The following is an 18,953-nucleotide window of genomic DNA, read 5'->3' as shown; positions in this document are numbered from 1 at the left end:
GCCTTCCACATATGGGAACGCGGAGTGTCAGCAGAACACAAGCGCACAGTGTGTGTGTGTGTGTGTGTGTGGGAGAGAGAGAGAGAGAGACAGACAGACAACGTTCCGGAATAACACCCACACTGAGGTGTGCAAACCCAGCAATCACTCCCGGAGCAACAGCAATCCGGAGCAGGATCCCAACTCGAGCTCGCTGCTTGCCAGCTGTTGTAATAAACGGTGCCAACACCCGGAGCGGCTGCAAAAACAAAACAAAAACCTGAAAAAAAAGGAGCGGTAGCGCCGACATCGTCATTCCCGACGGGAATCGGGATCGGAGCTGGATCAGGGAGCAAGCGAGGATTAGATCAGCAATGGTATTACAGAGAGACCAGGATCAAATCAGGAATAGGTTTAAACCTGGAGCACGATTGGAAGGGAAACCAGGAACGGATCTGGAGTAGAAAGTCAGGATCAGACCAGCAATTCGATTAGACCAGGAGAAGGTTTAGAATAAGAGCAACATCAGAAGAGAAACCATGGTCAGAGACCAGTAGTAAGATTAAACCAGGAGCAAAGTGTGAGGGGGAATTAGGATTAGACCAGAAACAGAGTTAGATCAGGATTAGACCAGGAGCAGCTTCAGAAAGGAAACTGACAGTTTACCTAGAACTGGATGAAAGAGGAATCAGGAGCAAACTTGGAGCAGGGTTTGGGGAGGACTGGGATCAGGGTAAAGTTTGTTTGGGATTGCCTTTGGTAAATCAAATACCTGGTTTAGTGTTTTACTTAGGATTTCTCCCTAGGGAAGTACACTTGTCTGGTGAAAGGGTTGCCAAGGTCCTAACATGGGGTCGTATGCTGATGAATTGGCTGATAATCAATAAGTTGGTCTCTAGTTATTAACTGATGAATTATCACTTTCTTAACCTCACACTGTTGGATTATCCATTTATTGGAGCCAGATTGGCAATAGATCAGGATTTGATTATTTCCTGATTGATCATCAATGATTTTGACTTTCTGGATTAACAAAACTGGATTATCAACTGATTGTTACTGGATTATTACTTCACTGGAACCAGATCACTGACTGACTCATAAATCAGAAGTTACTATTGTCATATTATCAATTGACTGTCAAGATATCATGGATTTCTCCTCCATTGCTAATCCAAGCCAGTGCTGCATTATTCATTAGAGCTGATCACTTCTGATTGATCAATTTGAAATCACCTGCATGTGGACCCATCTCTGATTCTGGCGGTTTGAAGACCTGTTTATAAATCCTGGAAATCTTCCCCCTGTCCTCCTCATCCTATCATTAAGAGGTTCTTGATTTGGGAAAGATGTGAATTGGATTTAAGGAGTGGGGGGGGAGGGGGGTGTGAGGGGAGATGTCGAGAGAATCGGCACTCAGATTGGACCTGTCCAGTGATGTATTGATACCTGACCCTGGGCCATATTCTGCTCCGGTGCTGGGCACGATACCTGGGTGCAGCCATCTCCGCCCCTCTTCCTACAGAGCGCTGCGTAGCGCAGTCTCCACTTTGACCAGGATTGATGACTTCCACTGTGAGAAAATTGGGTCAGGATTCTTTTCTGAGGTGTTCAAGGTAGGTGGCTGTGAATGCTGCTCATATTACCAGGCAACTTGATTGATAATTGGTTGAGAGAGAGGCAGTGCCAAATACATGAGGCAGTAACTGCTCTTGGGAACACTGTACACTTGAGAGGTATGACTGGACCTTAGCAGTGTGTAAGTGCCTGGTAGTCTGACTGTACCTGAGGATCTGTCTGCATGTACCTGATGATCATACTGCCTGCCTATGTGGGGCTCTGCATATATCTGATTAGTCTCTATTACATGAGCTATTGTCTGCTACTGTGTCTTTGGTTTGGATCAGGAAACGTGCTGAAATCTGCAGATGAGACTATGCAGTAGTTGGGAACGTAATTCATTATCTAGAAGATCAAATGAATAGTTACAGAATTTATTGGTAGAATTCTACCTTTCAAATGGATTAGTAATCATAACATCAATAAGAATGACTTTGACTTTAACTTAATAGGATACCCGCTGTGCTTGTCAAGAAAATTAGGTAACAAAATATGGCATCAAGCCACTTTAGGACAGATGAGGTTAGATGACCAAAAGCCAGATCAAAGGATAGGTTTTGAGAAGCATTAGAGGAAGGAAGTGAGGTAGACAGGTGTAGAGAGAGATTTCTAGAGCTGAAGAAACAATTGTTAACAGTGAAATGACTAAAACCAGGGATGTTTGAAGAGACCAGAATTCCAGTAAGGCAGACGTCTCTGAGGATTGTAGAGATAGCAAGGAGTGAGGCCTTGGAGGGATTTGAAATCGAGGATGAAAATTTTAAGTCAAGTTGCTATTTCAGTGGGAGCCAAAATAAATTAGTGACTTATAGGGGAACAGAAATTATGCAAGTTCAGATATGTTTAGCAGAGATTTGGATGGTTCCAAGTTTATGATGGGTAGTTGGTAGGGCAGCGGTCATTGAAATTGTTGAGTCCAGTACATAAAAGATGTAAATGAAGGTTTCAGCAGCAAATCGGCTGAGACAGGAAAATTAATCTAAGTTACAGTAGTGAAAATAGACTCTTAGTGATTTTGTGGATGTGAGGTCAAAAGCTCACCTCTGGGTCATGCTCAGCACCAATGTTGACAAAGGCCTAATGGAAAAACAAAATACTGCTGATGCTGGGGGGTCTAAAGTAAAAACAGAACTAACAGCCAGAGCTGCTGAATTACTCCAGTACCTATGGAGAGAAAAGTAAGGTTAGCTTTTTGACTCTTCAGAATTGCTAAATACATCCCAGGGAAAAAAAACTAAAGAAATGCCTTCCTATTCCTCAGTAGCCTCTTTGAAAAGGCAGCCTTACAAAATGCCTCCGATATAAAGACGTTTTTTTAAAATGTGTTCTTTGATAAACAATCTTTGTTTTCTTTGGTAACAGTCAACAAAGAAATAGTTGGTACTGCTGAACACAGGTGTTGTCTGTGAGCCATTCAGAACAGAGAAACATCATTTATGTATTCAGAAATATTCTACTACACTTACTGTTCACAAATCAAATTCCTGTTGTGATGATTTCTGGTTACACCTTTTTGTCAATTCTAACTTTACTAATTACCATGTCAACATTTCCCACTCAGTTCCCTTACCTCACCTGTGTCACAGTGTAATTGCAAACTTTAACCATTAGGTGGCAGGTATTCTAAAACCAAATTCTAGTCATCATCATTGTCGACATCAGTTGAACATGGCCAGCTCGGTGCCTGCTGATAAAATTTCGTTAATGCTCTTATTTGGCTGAATTCATAATCTATTACATCTTTTGAGGCAAAAGCCTGTCATCCTCACATGATGAAGACACTCCATGGCCATGATGATGCAGTTTGCCTGCTGGAAGTATATCCACATGCTCAGAAGATTCACACATGACTGAGACCTCGCCCATTCCAAGTTGTGAAAATACTCACTTGAGGCCCAGGCTTTTAAAAGATGCTGTGCCCTTCAACTAAAAACAAAAGGCAACAAAAATAGTGAGGAGCACAAAGGTGCATAAATGCAGCTGTACAATCTGAAGATATGTTATATTATGTTCAAAAACGTTTTTTAGAATTGAATGGGAAACACATGGATGACAAATTATTTCTCAAGTTAGATTTTGAGAGGTTCTCAGTTCACCAACAAATCTGTAACAACAAAAATTGCACCTACAGGAGTTCCCTGATTTACAAGTGCTCTTACTTAAGAATGTCATCTCATACAGAGACATAATTTTAAAGATCTGACATATGAAAGTTTCCTGTACTTATGAATGGCTATTTTATATTGTCCTGCATTGTGTTCCAATTTGCGTACTAATTGTCTTGTGAACAGGCTCCATTTTCAACCTGATGGTTGCCTGTATGTAGCTTTTTTTGAGCTCAAGACCTACTAATGGGCTTTGTTGTGCAAATCTGAGTTTTTTTTTTGTTTCTCAACTGAAGTTTAAACTCCTGAGGAGAGAGGGAGCAGGTCTAGTTTGAGAGCCTTTTTTTTTTATTTGTGGGTATCGCTGGCCAGACCAGCATTTATTGTCTAAAAACCGAAAGAACTGTGGATTCTGTAAATCGGAAACAAAAACAGAAATTGCTGGAAAAGCTCAGCAGGTCTGGAAGCATCTAGGGAGAGAAATCAGTTAATGTTTTGGGTTGAGTGACCTAAAGCAAAAGTCAGAATTGAGGAGGGGTCACTTGACCTGAAATGTTAACTCTGATACCTCTACACAGATGCTGCCAGACTTACTGAGACTTTCCAACGATTTCTGTGGGTCTGGAGTCACATTGTAGGCCAGACTAGATAAGGACAGCAGTTACCTTCCCTGAAGGGGATTAGGTTCTGGATTGCTGGTGTGGTGACATTACCACTTTGTCACCACCTCCTCTGTTTATGAATGTACAATCTCAGAACTATCTATAGTACAAGCTCGTCTTATTGCGAGCAGATTGTGGTTCAACCTGGCTGAATCTCATCACCCCATATCCTTGCCTGCACCAAGTCCCACTCACCTATCAGCCCCATTGGTCACTGTCACCACTAGCATATTAAAATTCTGATCCTCACCCTACTCCTATCTCTGCAATGTCCTGCAATTCTACAGACCTCTCTAATGCTGACAATTGTGCATCTTGATTTTCATCATTCCACCATGTGGACCGTATCTTTAGCTGCCCAGAACCAAAATTCTGGAATTCACCCAACGCATATTACATCTAGAGTAAATGTTTGGATCATTTGAAGGGTTATATTGTCAAAGAGCAGGAAGTGACACACTTTAGTGTGTGGGAGAAGTATCATCTTAACGACAGAGGCAGTTGAAAATTCTGGGGCCTAGACTTGGCGCCTCTCACCCAAAATGCCTCATCCAGTCATTTCCCTAGAAACCTGCAGCAGCTGTGAGAGCAGCCTGATCCCAGGGTAATCTCATCAGATACATGTTCACTGATGGAAGCAAATTGAGAGCTCAGAGAATTAGTGGCTGGGTGGAAGCTACTCTCAGCATGAACTGGGACCTAGCATGTCAGGTTTGTTTGTCAGGGCAAGAGTCTGCCTTGAGGCCAAGGGCACCAGTAAACTGTCTGAACTTAGAATAATTGTAAAAATCAGGTATTTCCTACCCTTACCTCATGACACTCCCCGCATAAAACTATATTGTTTACTGAGAGACACATAGAATTTTACAGAAACGAGCCACTGGGCTTCCCTTGATGTTTATGGCCTGCACAAGCCTCCTTCCATACCCCATCAATTCACCTCATTGTCAATTACAAATCTTTCTATTCCTTTCTTCTTATGTCTTTGGCTTTTCCTTAAATGCATCAAAATTATTTGCCTCAACTGCTCTAGTTAACAGTGAGTTTAAAAATCTTCCCACTCTTTTGGTGATGAGGTTTCTCCTGAATTCCCAGTTGGACTTATTAGTGAAAAATAAAGAACTGAGGATGCTGTAAATCAGAAACAAAACAGAATTTGTTGGAAAAGCTCAGCAGGTCTGGCAGCATCTGCGCAGAGAAATCAAAGTTTGGGTCTGGTGACTCTTCCTCAGGGTGGCTCTGAGGAGAGGTTACCAGACCTGGAATGTTAACTTTGATTTTTCTTCACAGTTGCTACAAGACCTGAGCTTTTCCAGCAAATTCTGGATTTATTAGTAACTGTTTTATGTCCAATGCTCCCAGTTTTGGACAGCCTGCAAGTGGGAACATCTCCATGTATTAATTCAGATGTTTTCTCCGCTAGCAGAGAGAAATAGAGCAGAAATAGAACATGCTGGAGAAAATCAGCCAGTCTGCTAAAACTATACAAGGCATTATAAAGGGCTGATAAAGGGCTTTTGCCCGAACCATAGATTTTCATACTCCTCTGATGCTGCCTGACCTGCTTTTCCAGCACCACTCTAATCTATACAAGACATTAGTCAGACCTGGAATACTGTGAACTATTTTGGGACCCTTATCAAAGGAAAGCATTGGAGGGAGTCCAGAGAAGGTTCACTGCACTGATGGTATGGAGGGATTTTCTTTTGAAGTGGGATTGAGTAGATTGGACCTGTACTCGATGGGGTATAGAGGAATGTGAGGAGACCTTACAGCAACATTATAAGATCCTTAGGAGATTTGACAGGGTGGATATGGATTGTTGTTTTCCTTTTGTGGGAGAGTTTAGGACAGGAGCTCATAATCTCAGAATATGGAGATGAGGAAGAATCTCTTCTCTCTGAGGGTAGTGAAGCTGTGGAACTCGTTAATGCCGAGGGCTGTCAAGACTGTACCTTCAAGGCAGAGATATACCAATTTTTATCAGTAGGGGAATTGAGGATTATGGGGAAAAGCAGTATTGTGGAGTTGAGTTATCAGATCTGCCATAATCTCATCTCATTGATTGGCAGTTGGGCTGAATGGTCTACTTGCTCCTGCGTCTTATGAGCTCTGGAGAGGAGATACACCGAGTTTGCAATTTGAGTCCAATATGATATTCTTCAGAACTAAAGGCAGAATGGGTTTATACAGTAGAGACAAGTAGGCTGAGCAAATGGAACATGAGAAGGGTAGAGGATGAGGGGCATTTGGAAATCACAAGGGTTGTAGAACAAAAGGAAAAGGAATTGGTTACAGTTGTAGTGGAGCAACATAGCTTCCATGTTAATGGTAGAATAGATAGCAAAACAATGAAAGCAAGATGGTGGGGGTTGGGGAATATCAAAATGGAGGACAATATTCATGGTCGGAGGTTGTTAGGCTCAATGTTGTGCCCTGAAGGTTGAAAGTGAGCCACTTTGTCCAGCTTGCATTAAGCTTCACTGAAGTACTGCAACAGGCTGTTGACAGAAATGTGAAAGCAAGATAGTGTATTGGACATAGAGGAGCGTGAGCAGTGGATAGAGTAGTCTAGATTTGAAGATGTACAAGTCAACCGTTGTCTCCCGTGGAAGATGTATTTGGAGCTTTGGACAGTGAGGAGGGAGGTGGATGACCGACTTGACACCGACGTTTTTTTACAAACTCACCGAGTCCCACAGCTACCTGGATTACACCTCTTCCCACCCTACCTCCTGCAAAAATGACATCCCATATTCCCAATTCCTCTGCCTCCGCTGTATCTGCTCCTAGGAGGACCAGTTCCACCACTGAACACACCAGATGGCCTCCTTCTTTAGAGACCGCAATTTCCCTTCCCACATGGTTAAAGATGCCCTCCAACACATCTCCTCCACATCCCGCACCTCCGCCCTCAGACCCCACTCCTCCAACCGTAACAAGGACAGAACGCCCCTGATGCTCACCTTCCACCCTACCAACCTTCGCATAAACAAAAACATCCGCCGACATTTCCGCCACCTCCAAATGGACCCCACCACCAGGGATACACTTCCCTCTCCACCCCTTTCCACCTTCCGCAAAGACCGTTCCCTCCGTGACTATCTGGTCAGGTCCATGCTCCCTAACAACCCACCCTCCCGTCCTGGCACCTTCCCCTGCCACTGCAGGAATCGCAAAACCTGCGCCCACACTTCCTTCCCTCACCTCTATTCAAGGCCCTAAAGGAGCCTTCCACATGCATCAAAGTTTTACCTGCACATCCACCAATATCATTTATTGTATCCGTTGCTCCCAATGCAGTTTCCTCTTCTCCTAGGAGGCGTCCAGTCTCCCCAGAGCACTTTAGGGAACATTTCTGGGACACCTGCACCAATCAACCACACTGCCCTGTGGCCCAACATTTCAACTACCCCTACCGCTCTGCCGAGGACAGGGAGGTCCTGGGCCTTCTTCACCGCCACTCCCTCACCACCAGACGCCTGGAGGAAGAACACCTCATCTTCCACCTCGGAACACTTCAACCCCAGGGCATCAATGTGGACTTCACAAGTTTCCTCACTTCCCCTTCTCCCACCTCATCCCAGTTCCAAACTTCCAGCTCAGCACTATCCCCCTGCCTATCTTCTTTTCCACCTATCCACTCCACCCTCCTCTCTGCCCTATCGCCTTCATCCACCTCCATCCACCAATTGTACTCTTTGCTACCTTCCCCCGCCTCCTCCCTGACCTATCATCTTCATCCCCACCCTCACTCACCTATTGTATTCTATGCTACTTTCTCCCCACCCCCACCTTCCTCTTGTTTATCTCTCCACCCTTCAGTCACTCTGCCTATATTCCTGATGAAGGATTTTTGCCCAAAACGTCGATTTTCCTGCTCCTCGGATGCTTCCTGAACTGCTGTTCTTTTCCAGCACCATTCTACTCCAGAATCTGGTTTCCAGCATCTGCAGTCATTGTTTTTACCTAATAAGCTTGGTGAGGAAACCAAACGCAACATTTCCAAGTTTGATGGGTAGAATTTGTAAGAAGCGTCCAGGAGAGTTTTCTAGAGCAGTATGTCAATAGTCCAATGAGGGAAGGGGCCATATTGGACCTGGTGTTGGGGAACGAGCCAGGCCAGGTCGTAGAAGTTGCGGTGGGGGATTTCTTTGGGAACAGTGACCACAATTTTCTAAGTTTTAGAATACTCGCAGATAAAGAAGAGAGTGGTCCTAAGGAAAGAGTACTAAACTGGGCCAAGGCTCATTATATCAAAATTGGGCAGGAGCTCGGAAATGTGGATTGGACACAGCTATTTGAAGGGAAGTCCACCTTTTGAGATGTGGGAGGCTTTCAACGATCGTGCAGGGTAGGCATGTCTCGTTGAAGGCAAAGGATAGGAAGGGCAAGATTCATGAACTGTGGATGACAGGAGAAATTGTAAGACTAACCAAGAGGAAAAGGGAAGCATACATCAGGTCTCTGCAGCTAAGAACAGAACTGGCCCTGGAAGAATATCGGAAGAGTAGGTCAAGTCTTAAACGAGTAATCAAGTGGGCTAAAAGGGGTCATGAAATAGCTTTAGCGAGCAGAATTAAGGAGAATCCCAAAGCATTTTTTTCTTATATAAGGAGCAAGCGGGTAACTAGAGAAAAGATTGATCCACTAAAGGATAAAGAAGGAAGGTTGTGTGTCGAACCTGAGAGAATGGGTGAGATTTTGAATAATTACTTTGCATCAGTGTTCACTGAGGAGAGGAACATGATGAATGTTGAGATTAGAGCTAGTGAAGAAGGCGTTTGGTATGCTTTCCTTTATTGGTCAGAGTATTGAGTACAGGAGTTGGGAGGTCATGTTGTAGCTGTACAGGACACTGGTTAGGCCACTGTTGGAATATTGCGTGCAATTCTGGTCTCCTTCCTATCAGAAAGATGTTGTGAAACTTGAAAGGGTTCAGAAAAGATTTATAAGGATGTTGCCAGGGTTGGAGGATTTGAGCTATAGGGAGAGGCTGTACAGGCTGGGGCTGTTTTCCCTGGAGCAGTGGAGGCTGAGGAGTGACCTAATAGAGGTTTACAAAATTATGAGGGACATGGATAGGATAAATAGACAAAGTCTTTTCCCTGGGGTCGGGGAGTGCAGAACTAGAGGGCATAGGTTTAGGGTGAGAGGGGAAAGATGTAAAAGAGACCTAAGGGGCAACCTTTTTATGCAGAGGGTGGTACGAGTATGGAATGAGCTGCCAGAGGATGTGGTGAAGGCTGGTTCATTTGCAATATTTAAGAGGCATTTGGATGGGTATAAGAATAGGAAGGGTTTGGAGGGATATGGGCCGGGTACTGGCAGATGGGACTAGATTGGGTTGGGATATCTGTTCGGCATGGACAGGTTGGACCAAAGGGTCTGTTTCCATGCTGTACATGACTATGACTATGACATAAGTAGGGAAGATGTGTTGGGGACGCTAGAGGTTATTAAGGTGGACAAATCCCCAGGACCAGATGGGATCTATCCCAGGTTGCAGAGGGAGGTGAGAGAGGAAATAGCTGGGGCCCTGACAGCTATCTTTGTGGCATCCTTAAACACAGGTGAGATGCTGGTGAACTGGAGGGTTGCTCCTATTGTCTCCCTGTACAAGAAGGGTAGTAGGGATATTCCAGGTAACTACAGACCAGTGAGCCTGATGTCAGTGGTGGGAAAGTTGCTGGAGAAGGTACTGAGGGATAGGATCTATTTATATTTAGAAAAGAATGGGCTCATCAGTGATAGGCAACATGGTTTCGTGCAGGGGAGATCGTGCCTTACCAACTTAGAGTTCTTTGAGGAAGTGACCTAGTTGACAGATGAAGGAAGAGCTGTTGATGTCATGTACATGGACTTTAGTAAGGCGTTTGATAAGGTTCCCCATGGTAGACTAATGGAGAAAGTGAAGTCACATGGTGTGCAGGATGTTCTAGCTAGGTAGATAAAGAGCAACAGGAGACAGAGTAGTAGTTGAAGGGAGTTTCTCGAAATGGAGAAAGTTGACCACTGGTGTTCCACAGGGGTCAGTGTTGGGGCCACTGTTGTTTATGATATACATAAATGATCTGGAAGAGGGCATTGTTGGTATGATCAGCAAGTTTGCAGATGACACGAAGATTGGTGGAGTAGCAGAAAGCATAAGGGACTGTCAGAGAATACAGGAGGATATAGATAGACTGGAGAGTTGGGCGGAAAAGTAACAGATGGATTTCAATCCAGACAAATGTGAGGTGATGCATTTAGGCAAGACTAATTCTAGAGTGAATTATACAATAAATGGAAGAGCCTTGGGAAAAGTTGATGGGCAGAGAGATCTGGGAGTGCAGGTCCATTGTACCCTGAAGGTTGCTGCCAGGGTGGATAGAGTGGTCAAGAAGGCATCTACTATGCTTGCCTTCATTGGATGGTGTATTGAGTATAAGAGCTGGCAAGTCATGTTAAAATTGTTCAAGACATTTGTTCGGCCACATTTAGAATATTGTGTACAGTTCTGGTCGACGCATTACTAAAAGGATGTGGACGCTTTGGAGAGGGTGCAGAGAAGGTTACGAGGATGTTGCCTGGTATGGAAGGTGCTAGCTATGAAGAGAAGTTGAGTAGGTTAGGTTTATTTTCATTAGAAAAAAGGAGATTGAGGGGGGACCTGATTAAGATTTACAAAATCCTGAAGGGTATAGACAGGGTGGATAGAGACCATCTTTTTTCCCAGGGTGAAGGATTCAGTAATGAGAGGTCACACTCTCAAGGTGAGAGGTGGAAAGTTTAAGGGGGATATACGCGGCAAGTACTTCACACACAGGGTTGTGGGCGTTTGGAACATGTTGCCAGCAGAGGTGGTAGAGGCTGGCACGGTAGATTCATTTAAGAAGCATTTGGACAAATGCATGAGTAGAGGGATACAGATGCTTCAAAATTGACCGACCGGTTTAGACAGTACATTTGGATTGGCTCAGGCTTGGAGGGCCAAAGAACCTGTTCCTGGGCCGTTAATGTTCTGTTTTTTTTTGTTCTTTGTTAAAACAAAATTGAGTGGGATTGTGAGTTGTGAGGAGGATGCAAGGAGGCTTTGAGGTGATTTAGACAAGTTAAATGAGTGGGCAATCCTATTACAGATGCACTTATTGCTCAATGTGAAGTTATACAACTAGGTGTGAAAAACAGAAAGGAAGAGTATTATTTAAACAGTGATAACATTGGGAGTATGAGTGTACGAAAGAATCTGAGTATCCTTGTCCACCAACAAATGAAAGTGGTCGGGCAGCTGTAGCAAACAATGAGGAAGGCAAATTGCCTTTCATTGCAAGAAGATATGAGTTCAGAAATCATACTGCAGTTATACAGGACATTGGTGAGACTGCATCTGGAGTATTGTGTACAGTTTTGGTCTCCTTTTCCTAAAAAAGGATATACTTACCATTTGAGGGAGTGCACCAAAGATTCACTGGGCTGATAACAGCGATGGAAGGACTGCTGTATGAGGAGAGGAGTTGAGAACCGGGGGTACAGTCTCAGGATAGAGTAATCCATTTAGGACTCCGATGAGGAACAAAATCCTTCACTTAAAGGGCATTGAACCGGTGGAATTCTCAATCACAAAAGGCTGTGGAGGCCAAGTCACTAAATACATTCAAGATTTTGAAGGCATCAGGAAGTACGGGGAGTAAACGGGAATATGGCATTGGGATAGAGGATCAGCCATGATCATGTTGAATAACACAGCAGGCTCAAAGGGCCAAATGGCCTACTGGTGCTCCTAGTTTCAATATATGAAAGATGGAGACCTGTTCTCACTCTGTTCCTATCACTGCTAAAGGCCAAGGAGTTGAGCTGAGCAGTCACCAATTTTCCAAAATCCAAGACATGCAGGGGTTATCTCACATTGACTGGAAATGGTTAACTTTGCACTCTTCAGCCATGACTTGGCATATGGCTCAATGCATCACTCCCTGATTCCACTGGGCAAATCCCTACATGCCTCATGCAGATTCAGGTCTCTCAAAATCTTATCGCAGAATAGGAGGCCATTTGGCCCATTGTAAGAGTTATATTATTCCCACTGTCCACTCCCTGCATCTGTGTGGATCACCTCAACTGATACTGGTGCCATACTGAAGGATAGGTGCACTGCCACCTTGATGAGATGCTGGAGCAAGGCCCAGTCCGCCCTCTCGATGCACGTGAGAAGCCCTATAGCAAATTTTCTTCAAAGGACCCTAAAATCTACCTCTTCGATCACAAACATATCTTAATAATGTCTGTGTGCTTGGTGTCTGTAGTAGCTCTCACAGGGTAGTGCTGTGAAGTGTACTCCAATCAGGGATGGAGTGGGGAATCTGCACAAGGCCTGCAGGGATTTGCCCAACAGTGGAATCGGGGAGTGAGGCACATTAAGACTCTCTAATGTCCTCTATTATTAAATATTTGTGTTTTAAAAGGTACCCGGCAGAGCCAAGCTTTGAAATTATTCTTCTTTAATTCTGTTCAGCGACAAGCCTCTACCACGTGTTATTATCTAAAAGGCTATACAAATGTCAGTTGGGTTTGTTGATGTTGTATTTGTGCTTACCCAGGCCCACCAGTGTGTTGGGAATGTGATGTTCACCCCTCATCACAGCAGCATGGAGTTAAAGGAAATAAATACCACTGGCAGGGGCTGATTAGTTTTTCTGAGGCACAGTGCCGTGAAATTCCATTTTCAGCTTTAAGACACTCATTAAACCTCACGCTTAACCAAAACGCAATAGGCTGCAGGCTGTGTAAGGTGATTTTCTTCTTCTTTAGCTCAAAGTAATCCCTTTTAACTCAGTATTACAATCTGTCCAGCAGTCTGAGATGTACAAGCAGGGGTCATCTGAGTTCATTGCAAGAAAGAATTCTGTATGCCACGAAAAGATTAAATGTGTCTTGTTAAACTGTAAATTATAACACGCTGCAGCAAGCTACAGACAGAAAGGAGAAGCATCATTAACCATGGATACTTACACACTGCACCATCGTTGTGTAAAAGGAGGCTATTCACACAACTAAAGCTATGTCATCTCTTTAAAAAAGATAACCATTTAGACTCAGTCTTTCCCCATTGCACTGAAATCATCTCCTTTTTAAGTACTTAGCCAATTCTGTTTCTTTTGAAAGTTACAGTTTCTGTGTCAAGTGTTAACTCAGGCAGACAATGATCTCACTCACTGCACACAACCACTTACCCTGAATGACAACTGATAGGGACAGAACTTATTTGAAGATGCACAGAGTCCCATTCATTCACCCATCACCTGTGTACCCATTGATCTGCATTGGTTCCTGGTCTGGCAACATCTCAGCCATGTTTTTAAATCTTTGCTCCTTCTACCCCTGTTAGCCCTGTAATTTGTGTGATCCCTGTACTCTAATTTTGGTCTCTCAAGTATCCCCAATTCAAATTTTTTTCTACCATTTGAGCCTCCAGTTGTCTGTGCCATAAAGCCCCAGAATTCCCTTCCTACATGTCTCTGGCTCTCCAACTTGTTTCCTCTTGTAAGGCTTCAAATCTACCTTGGTCTGTGATTGGTCTTTTGGTCGCCAGGCTTTATACCTACTTTTCCTTAATCCATTCATGGGATATACACGTCACTGGCTAGGCTGACTTTTCTTGCTCATCCCTAAGACACTGTATAAGACACTGGTTAGACCTCAGCTGGAGTGTGAATGTGTACAATTCTGGGTGCCACACTGTAGGCAATGCTTGAATTTGAGAATGGTTCCAGGGATAAGACGCTTTGGTTTTGAGGTTAGATGAAAGAAGTGGGGATTGTCCTCATCAGAGAGGAGAAGGCTGAGGAAACAATTGATAAAAGTTTTCAAAATCATAAGGGGTGGGGACCGAATGGAGGGTGTGGATCGAGTAGATAGGGGCAAACTGTTCCTACTTCTTAACAGATCAAGATCTGGGCATTTGGTTTCAAAGTAATTTACAAAAGCAAATGTGATGTGAGGGAAAAAAAATTCACTCAGCGAGCAGCTGGCGTTTCAAATGCACAACCTGGAAATGTGGTGGTGGTGGTGGTGGTATGTTTAATTGAGGCTTTCAAGAGATTATTGAAATGAACCCAAGCAATGTGCAGAGCTGTTGGAGAAAAATCATGAGATTGGCATTCAGTCAATATGATCGGAGAGCAGCTATAAATGTGATGGGCTGAATGGTCTTCTGCACTGCGATAGTTCTGTGATTGCCCTGAGGAAGGTGGTGAGCTGCCCATCTGTCTCAGTCTCGAATTTTATTTCAACTGGGATGTGCCCTAGTGTGTCCGCCATACTATATAAATGCAAGTTGTCATTGTTGCAAATGGGAGAGAGTGATTGGCTATCCAAAAGTACTGGTTGTAGGTTTTGCAGGGAGAGGGATGACCCAGGAATATACCCTGAGGTGTAACCAGAGCAGAGTTGAGCTTCCATTCATGTTGTCTAGTTAACGTCGCAGTAGAGTGTGCAATATAACGATTTAAACAAGCAGCTTATCAATGTTCTTTGAATCCTTGACTAAGCTCCCTGGAAAATACCATCCCTTCAATACCAGAAGTGATAGAATTAAAGAGTTGTACAGTCCTTTGGTCCAACTCATCCAGCCAGGTATCCTGAATTAATCTAGTCCCATTTGCCAACATTTGGCCCATATTCTTTAAGCCCTTCCTTAAACCCTTGGAGATACTGGGAGTTGCTCAGTGATGGGTGAGTTGGGAATAGACGAGTTTGTTCACTTGCTAGGTCCAGTACCTCTTGTGAAGTTAGTTGTTTTGTCTGTGCTGTATAACCTGCTTGACATGAATATGGTAGTAATCAGATCCCATCCCTTTTGGAAACTTATTCTGTCTGCTCTCCTGTATCCTTTGAGAATGGAGGTGGAAACATGACAGAGCATCGGCTGGTGGTTAATAATTCAGAATGTATTCAGGCAAGGAGAAAATGAATAATAGTTGGAGGGAATGAGACCGAGATGGAAAGTGCCCATGGAGCTGCCAGACAGTCACGTAGAGAGAGACAGATGGCAGGATAGAGGCATAGACAGACAGAGACACAGCAGGATAGAACTTGGTGTAAAACTCAATCACCAAGTGCCAGATTCAGGGTTCAGCTGGTTCATGAGGTGTTCATCTCGTCCTTTGGATACCCCATTCCTCTCCCATGTATAAAAATGTCATCCTGGGAGGGATGGTCTGGACTTATACCGGAGTCTGAACTGATGTCATATTAAAGGACATTAATGACTTTCTGCAAAAATCTACAAGCTTCAGCATCACTTTTACCAAAATCAATTCTTTTTTTAAAAATGTCCAGAGTCTGGTTTAACTGCATTATAGTTTCCGAAATGTGACCTGCAGTCTTTCTCAGGATTGTTTGCCGAGTAACACAACAATTACATTCCATCCCGAATGTAGGTACTTTGGGACCTGCATTGGCTGAGGGTGGCGGGGTAGTGCTGTGTAAACATGTGTTTTAGGCACAGTAGAAAAGGATGTTCTATTCAACCCTTCAAGCTTACTCTGCCATTGAAAGTGATTGTGGGTTTATCTAGATCTCGACTACATCCAATGAACTTGGCATGATATTCCATTCTACTTCCAACGAGCAAGATTGCATTTATATAGTGCTTTCCACAATAGCTCTATGTCGGAGGGTCGGTGTGGACTTGTTGGGCCAAAGGGCCTGTTTCCACACTAAGTATTCTAATCTCTTGAGCCAATGAAGCGTAGTCACTAACAAATATGGATAATGCTGGAGAAACTATGGGTCTGGCAGCATCTGTGAGGAGCTGTGGTAACTAAACTGGCTGAGATTTTCCAACACCTTGTGGACTTGTTTCAGATGGAGTTTAATTTAGATAAATGTGAGATGCTGCGTTTTGGAAAGGCAAATCAGGGCAGGATTTATACACTTAATGGTAAGATCCTGGGAGTGTCCCTGATGAAGGGGTTATGCCTGAAATGTTGTCTCTCCTGCTCCTCAGATGCTGCCTGATGGGCTGTGCTTTTCCAGCACCACACTCTTCGACTCTGATCTCTAGCATTTGCAGTCCTCACTTTCTCCAAAGAGACCTTGGAGTGCAGGTTCATAATTGCTTGTAAGTGGAGTCTCGGGCAGACAGTAAAGTGAAGAAGGCGTTTGGCACATTTTTCTATAAGTCAGAGCACTGAGTGCTGAAGTTGGGAAGTCATGTTGTGGCTGGACAGGGCGTTGATTACAAAGATGTTGCCAGGGTTGGAGAGTTTGAAACATAGAATCCTTAGGGACTGTTTTCCTGGAGCATTGAGGCTGAGGGGTGACCTTCTAGAGGTTTATAAAATCATGAGGGGCATGGATAGGTTAAATAGACATGGTCTTTTCCCTGGATTGGGTGAGTCAGAGGTCATAGGTTTAGGGTGAGAGGGGAAAGATTTTAAGATGAACCTAAGAGGCAACTTTTTCACACAGAAGGTGGTGTGTGTATGGAATGAGCTGCCAGAGGAATGAGCTGGTGGAGGCTAGTGCAAATCCAACATTTCAAAGGCATCTGGATGGGTATATGAATAGGCAAGGTTTAGAGAGAGGTTCCGGCCAAGTGCTGACGTGGGACTAGATTAATTTAGGATATGGACAAGTTGCATGTTGCAGACAGCAAAGGGATGAGCCGTTTTTTACGCTGAGCCAGTCTTTGGATTGAACAGCTTGCGTAACTGGCATCACTCCAGCACATACACTCAAATGTGAATGATGTATACATGGACGAGTTGGACCGAAGGGTCTGTTTCTGTGCTATACATCTCTGACTCTCTCTTTTGCAGTATTATGTCTATATTGAAAAGTAATCATACTTGTGATGTAGAAAATGTGTCCCATTTGTGCACAACAAGCTCCCACAAACTGCAAAGTGATAATAAGCAAACCTTTTGTGGCATTGATCAAGAATGAATGTTAATCAGGGCACTGGCAATAACTTTCTCCAGCCCTTTTTCAAAATCATGCCATGGGATCTTTTTTGCATCCAGCTGAAGGTAGGGGTGCAGGGGTGGGGCTGTCTCAGTCAAACCTTCAAAATGCAGTGCCTCTGACAGTGCTGCACTCCCTCAGTTCTTCACAGGAGTGTTAGCTTTGAATTTTGTATTCCACTCCTTGGAGTGGGACTTGAACGTAGAACCTTGTGACTCAGCAGGAAGTAAGCATGCTTGAAATTTCTAATTGAGTGAGCAGCCATTGCCTTCTGTGAGCGAGGATTCCACCCCTCCACTGCTGCTTGTGGAGATCATGTGCTGCAGTGGGTAGCAACCCTGCTTCAACTCTGGATGATGCACTACCATAGGGGATGTATATTTCGGTCACACTTGAGTGTACATGCTGGAGTGAGGCCAGATACATAAGCTGTTCAATCCAATGACTGGCTCAGTGTAAAAAAAAAGCTCATCCCTTTGCTGTTTGCAACATGCAGAGTACTGACTGTACCCAATGAGCTCATGCTTGCAAAACATAATACAGTGTCCAACATGAGATGAGATCTTGCAGTTGGGCAGCACTTACTGGATGACCCTGAGCATGCTAAGAATTGCACTAACAGCCAAGTTAAGGTTATTAGCCAGGCACACAACATGTCTTCCTTGGCTTGACTGAGGACTATGCCCCATAGACTTTGAGACATGACCATTAAGTTGATGTAGTGTGTTTTCCATGTACATTGCTGGCACAATGAGATTTGAGATTGATATAGCGGGAATATATCCACCCCTGACTGACTGCTGACAAGCTGCCTGCACTAAACCGCAAAACAAGGTAGAAGTACTTTGAGCCTTTAAACTCTAGCTGAAAGTCAAAGCACAATAAAGCAGAGCATAGAGTGAGTGCACACTGAGAGCAAGCGAGGAGGCCTTGTATGCACTCTGGTTCAATCCATGCTTTCCTGTTCCTATGTGCAGTGTGCTGGCAGAAGCACACTGGAATGTGTCCAGAGGTGCTGGTACCTGGTCTCCAAGAGAAAGCAAACTAAATGGAGTCATCAGGTACCCACTTAGACATCCATGTCAGGAACTGCCGGTGTCTAGTTTCTCTCCAATAATGGGAGAATGAGAAATTGCCTATCAATGATGCCAAATTAAGTAGTAAGCTATATTCCCTTTCATTCGTCCAGCCACTGAGGTCCCCTTGTGGCAGCAGCTGAGAAACTGGAAGAGGGTCTGGAATGCAGTGCCTGAAAATGCAGTGGAAGCAGGTTCAATTTAGACATTCAAGAGGGGTGTTGGAGGATTATTTGGATAGAAGTAATTTGTAAGGGTATGGGGAAGATTAAGCAATGGTATGAGATAATGAACTGGTGCAGGCATGATGGACCAAATGACTTCCTTCTACACTGTTCTAATTCTGTGAATGCACTAACATTCACCAATGGTGACATTAGGGTGGCACAGTAGCTCAGCAGTTAGCACTGCTGCCTCACACTACCAGAGAACCAGGTTTGATTCTAGCTTCTGGCAACTGTCTGTATTGTATGGAGTTTGCACATTCTTTCTGTGTCTGTGTGGGTTTCCTCTGGTTGCTCCCCTTTCCTCGCACAGTCCAAAGATTTGCAGGTTAGGTGTAT

At 44.0% G+C, this 18,953-nt stretch overlaps 1 protein-coding gene across 1 annotated transcript in view; it reads left to right on the top strand.

The window, feature by feature from the left end:
• The first annotated feature begins 7 nt into the window (after positions 1 to 7).
• LOC140494402 (dual specificity testis-specific protein kinase 2-like) overlaps positions 8 to 18,953 on the top strand; it is a 134,798-nt gene continuing 115,852 nt past the window's right edge. The window contains exon 1 of the mRNA XM_072593589.1: positions 8 to 1,595. Within this exon, the coding sequence (XP_072449690.1) occupies positions 1,377 to 1,595 (219 nt within the window). The 5' untranslated portion in view covers positions 8 to 1,376. The remainder of the gene's footprint in view (positions 1,596 to 18,953) is intronic.

The sequence above is a fragment of the Chiloscyllium punctatum genome, chromosome 2 (genome assembly GCF_047496795.1).
Source record: "Chiloscyllium punctatum isolate Juve2018m chromosome 2, sChiPun1.3, whole genome shotgun sequence".
NCBI classification, from domain to species: domain Eukaryota; kingdom Metazoa; phylum Chordata; class Chondrichthyes; order Orectolobiformes; family Hemiscylliidae; genus Chiloscyllium; species Chiloscyllium punctatum.
This window is presented reverse-complemented; position numbering and strand designations above follow the sequence as displayed.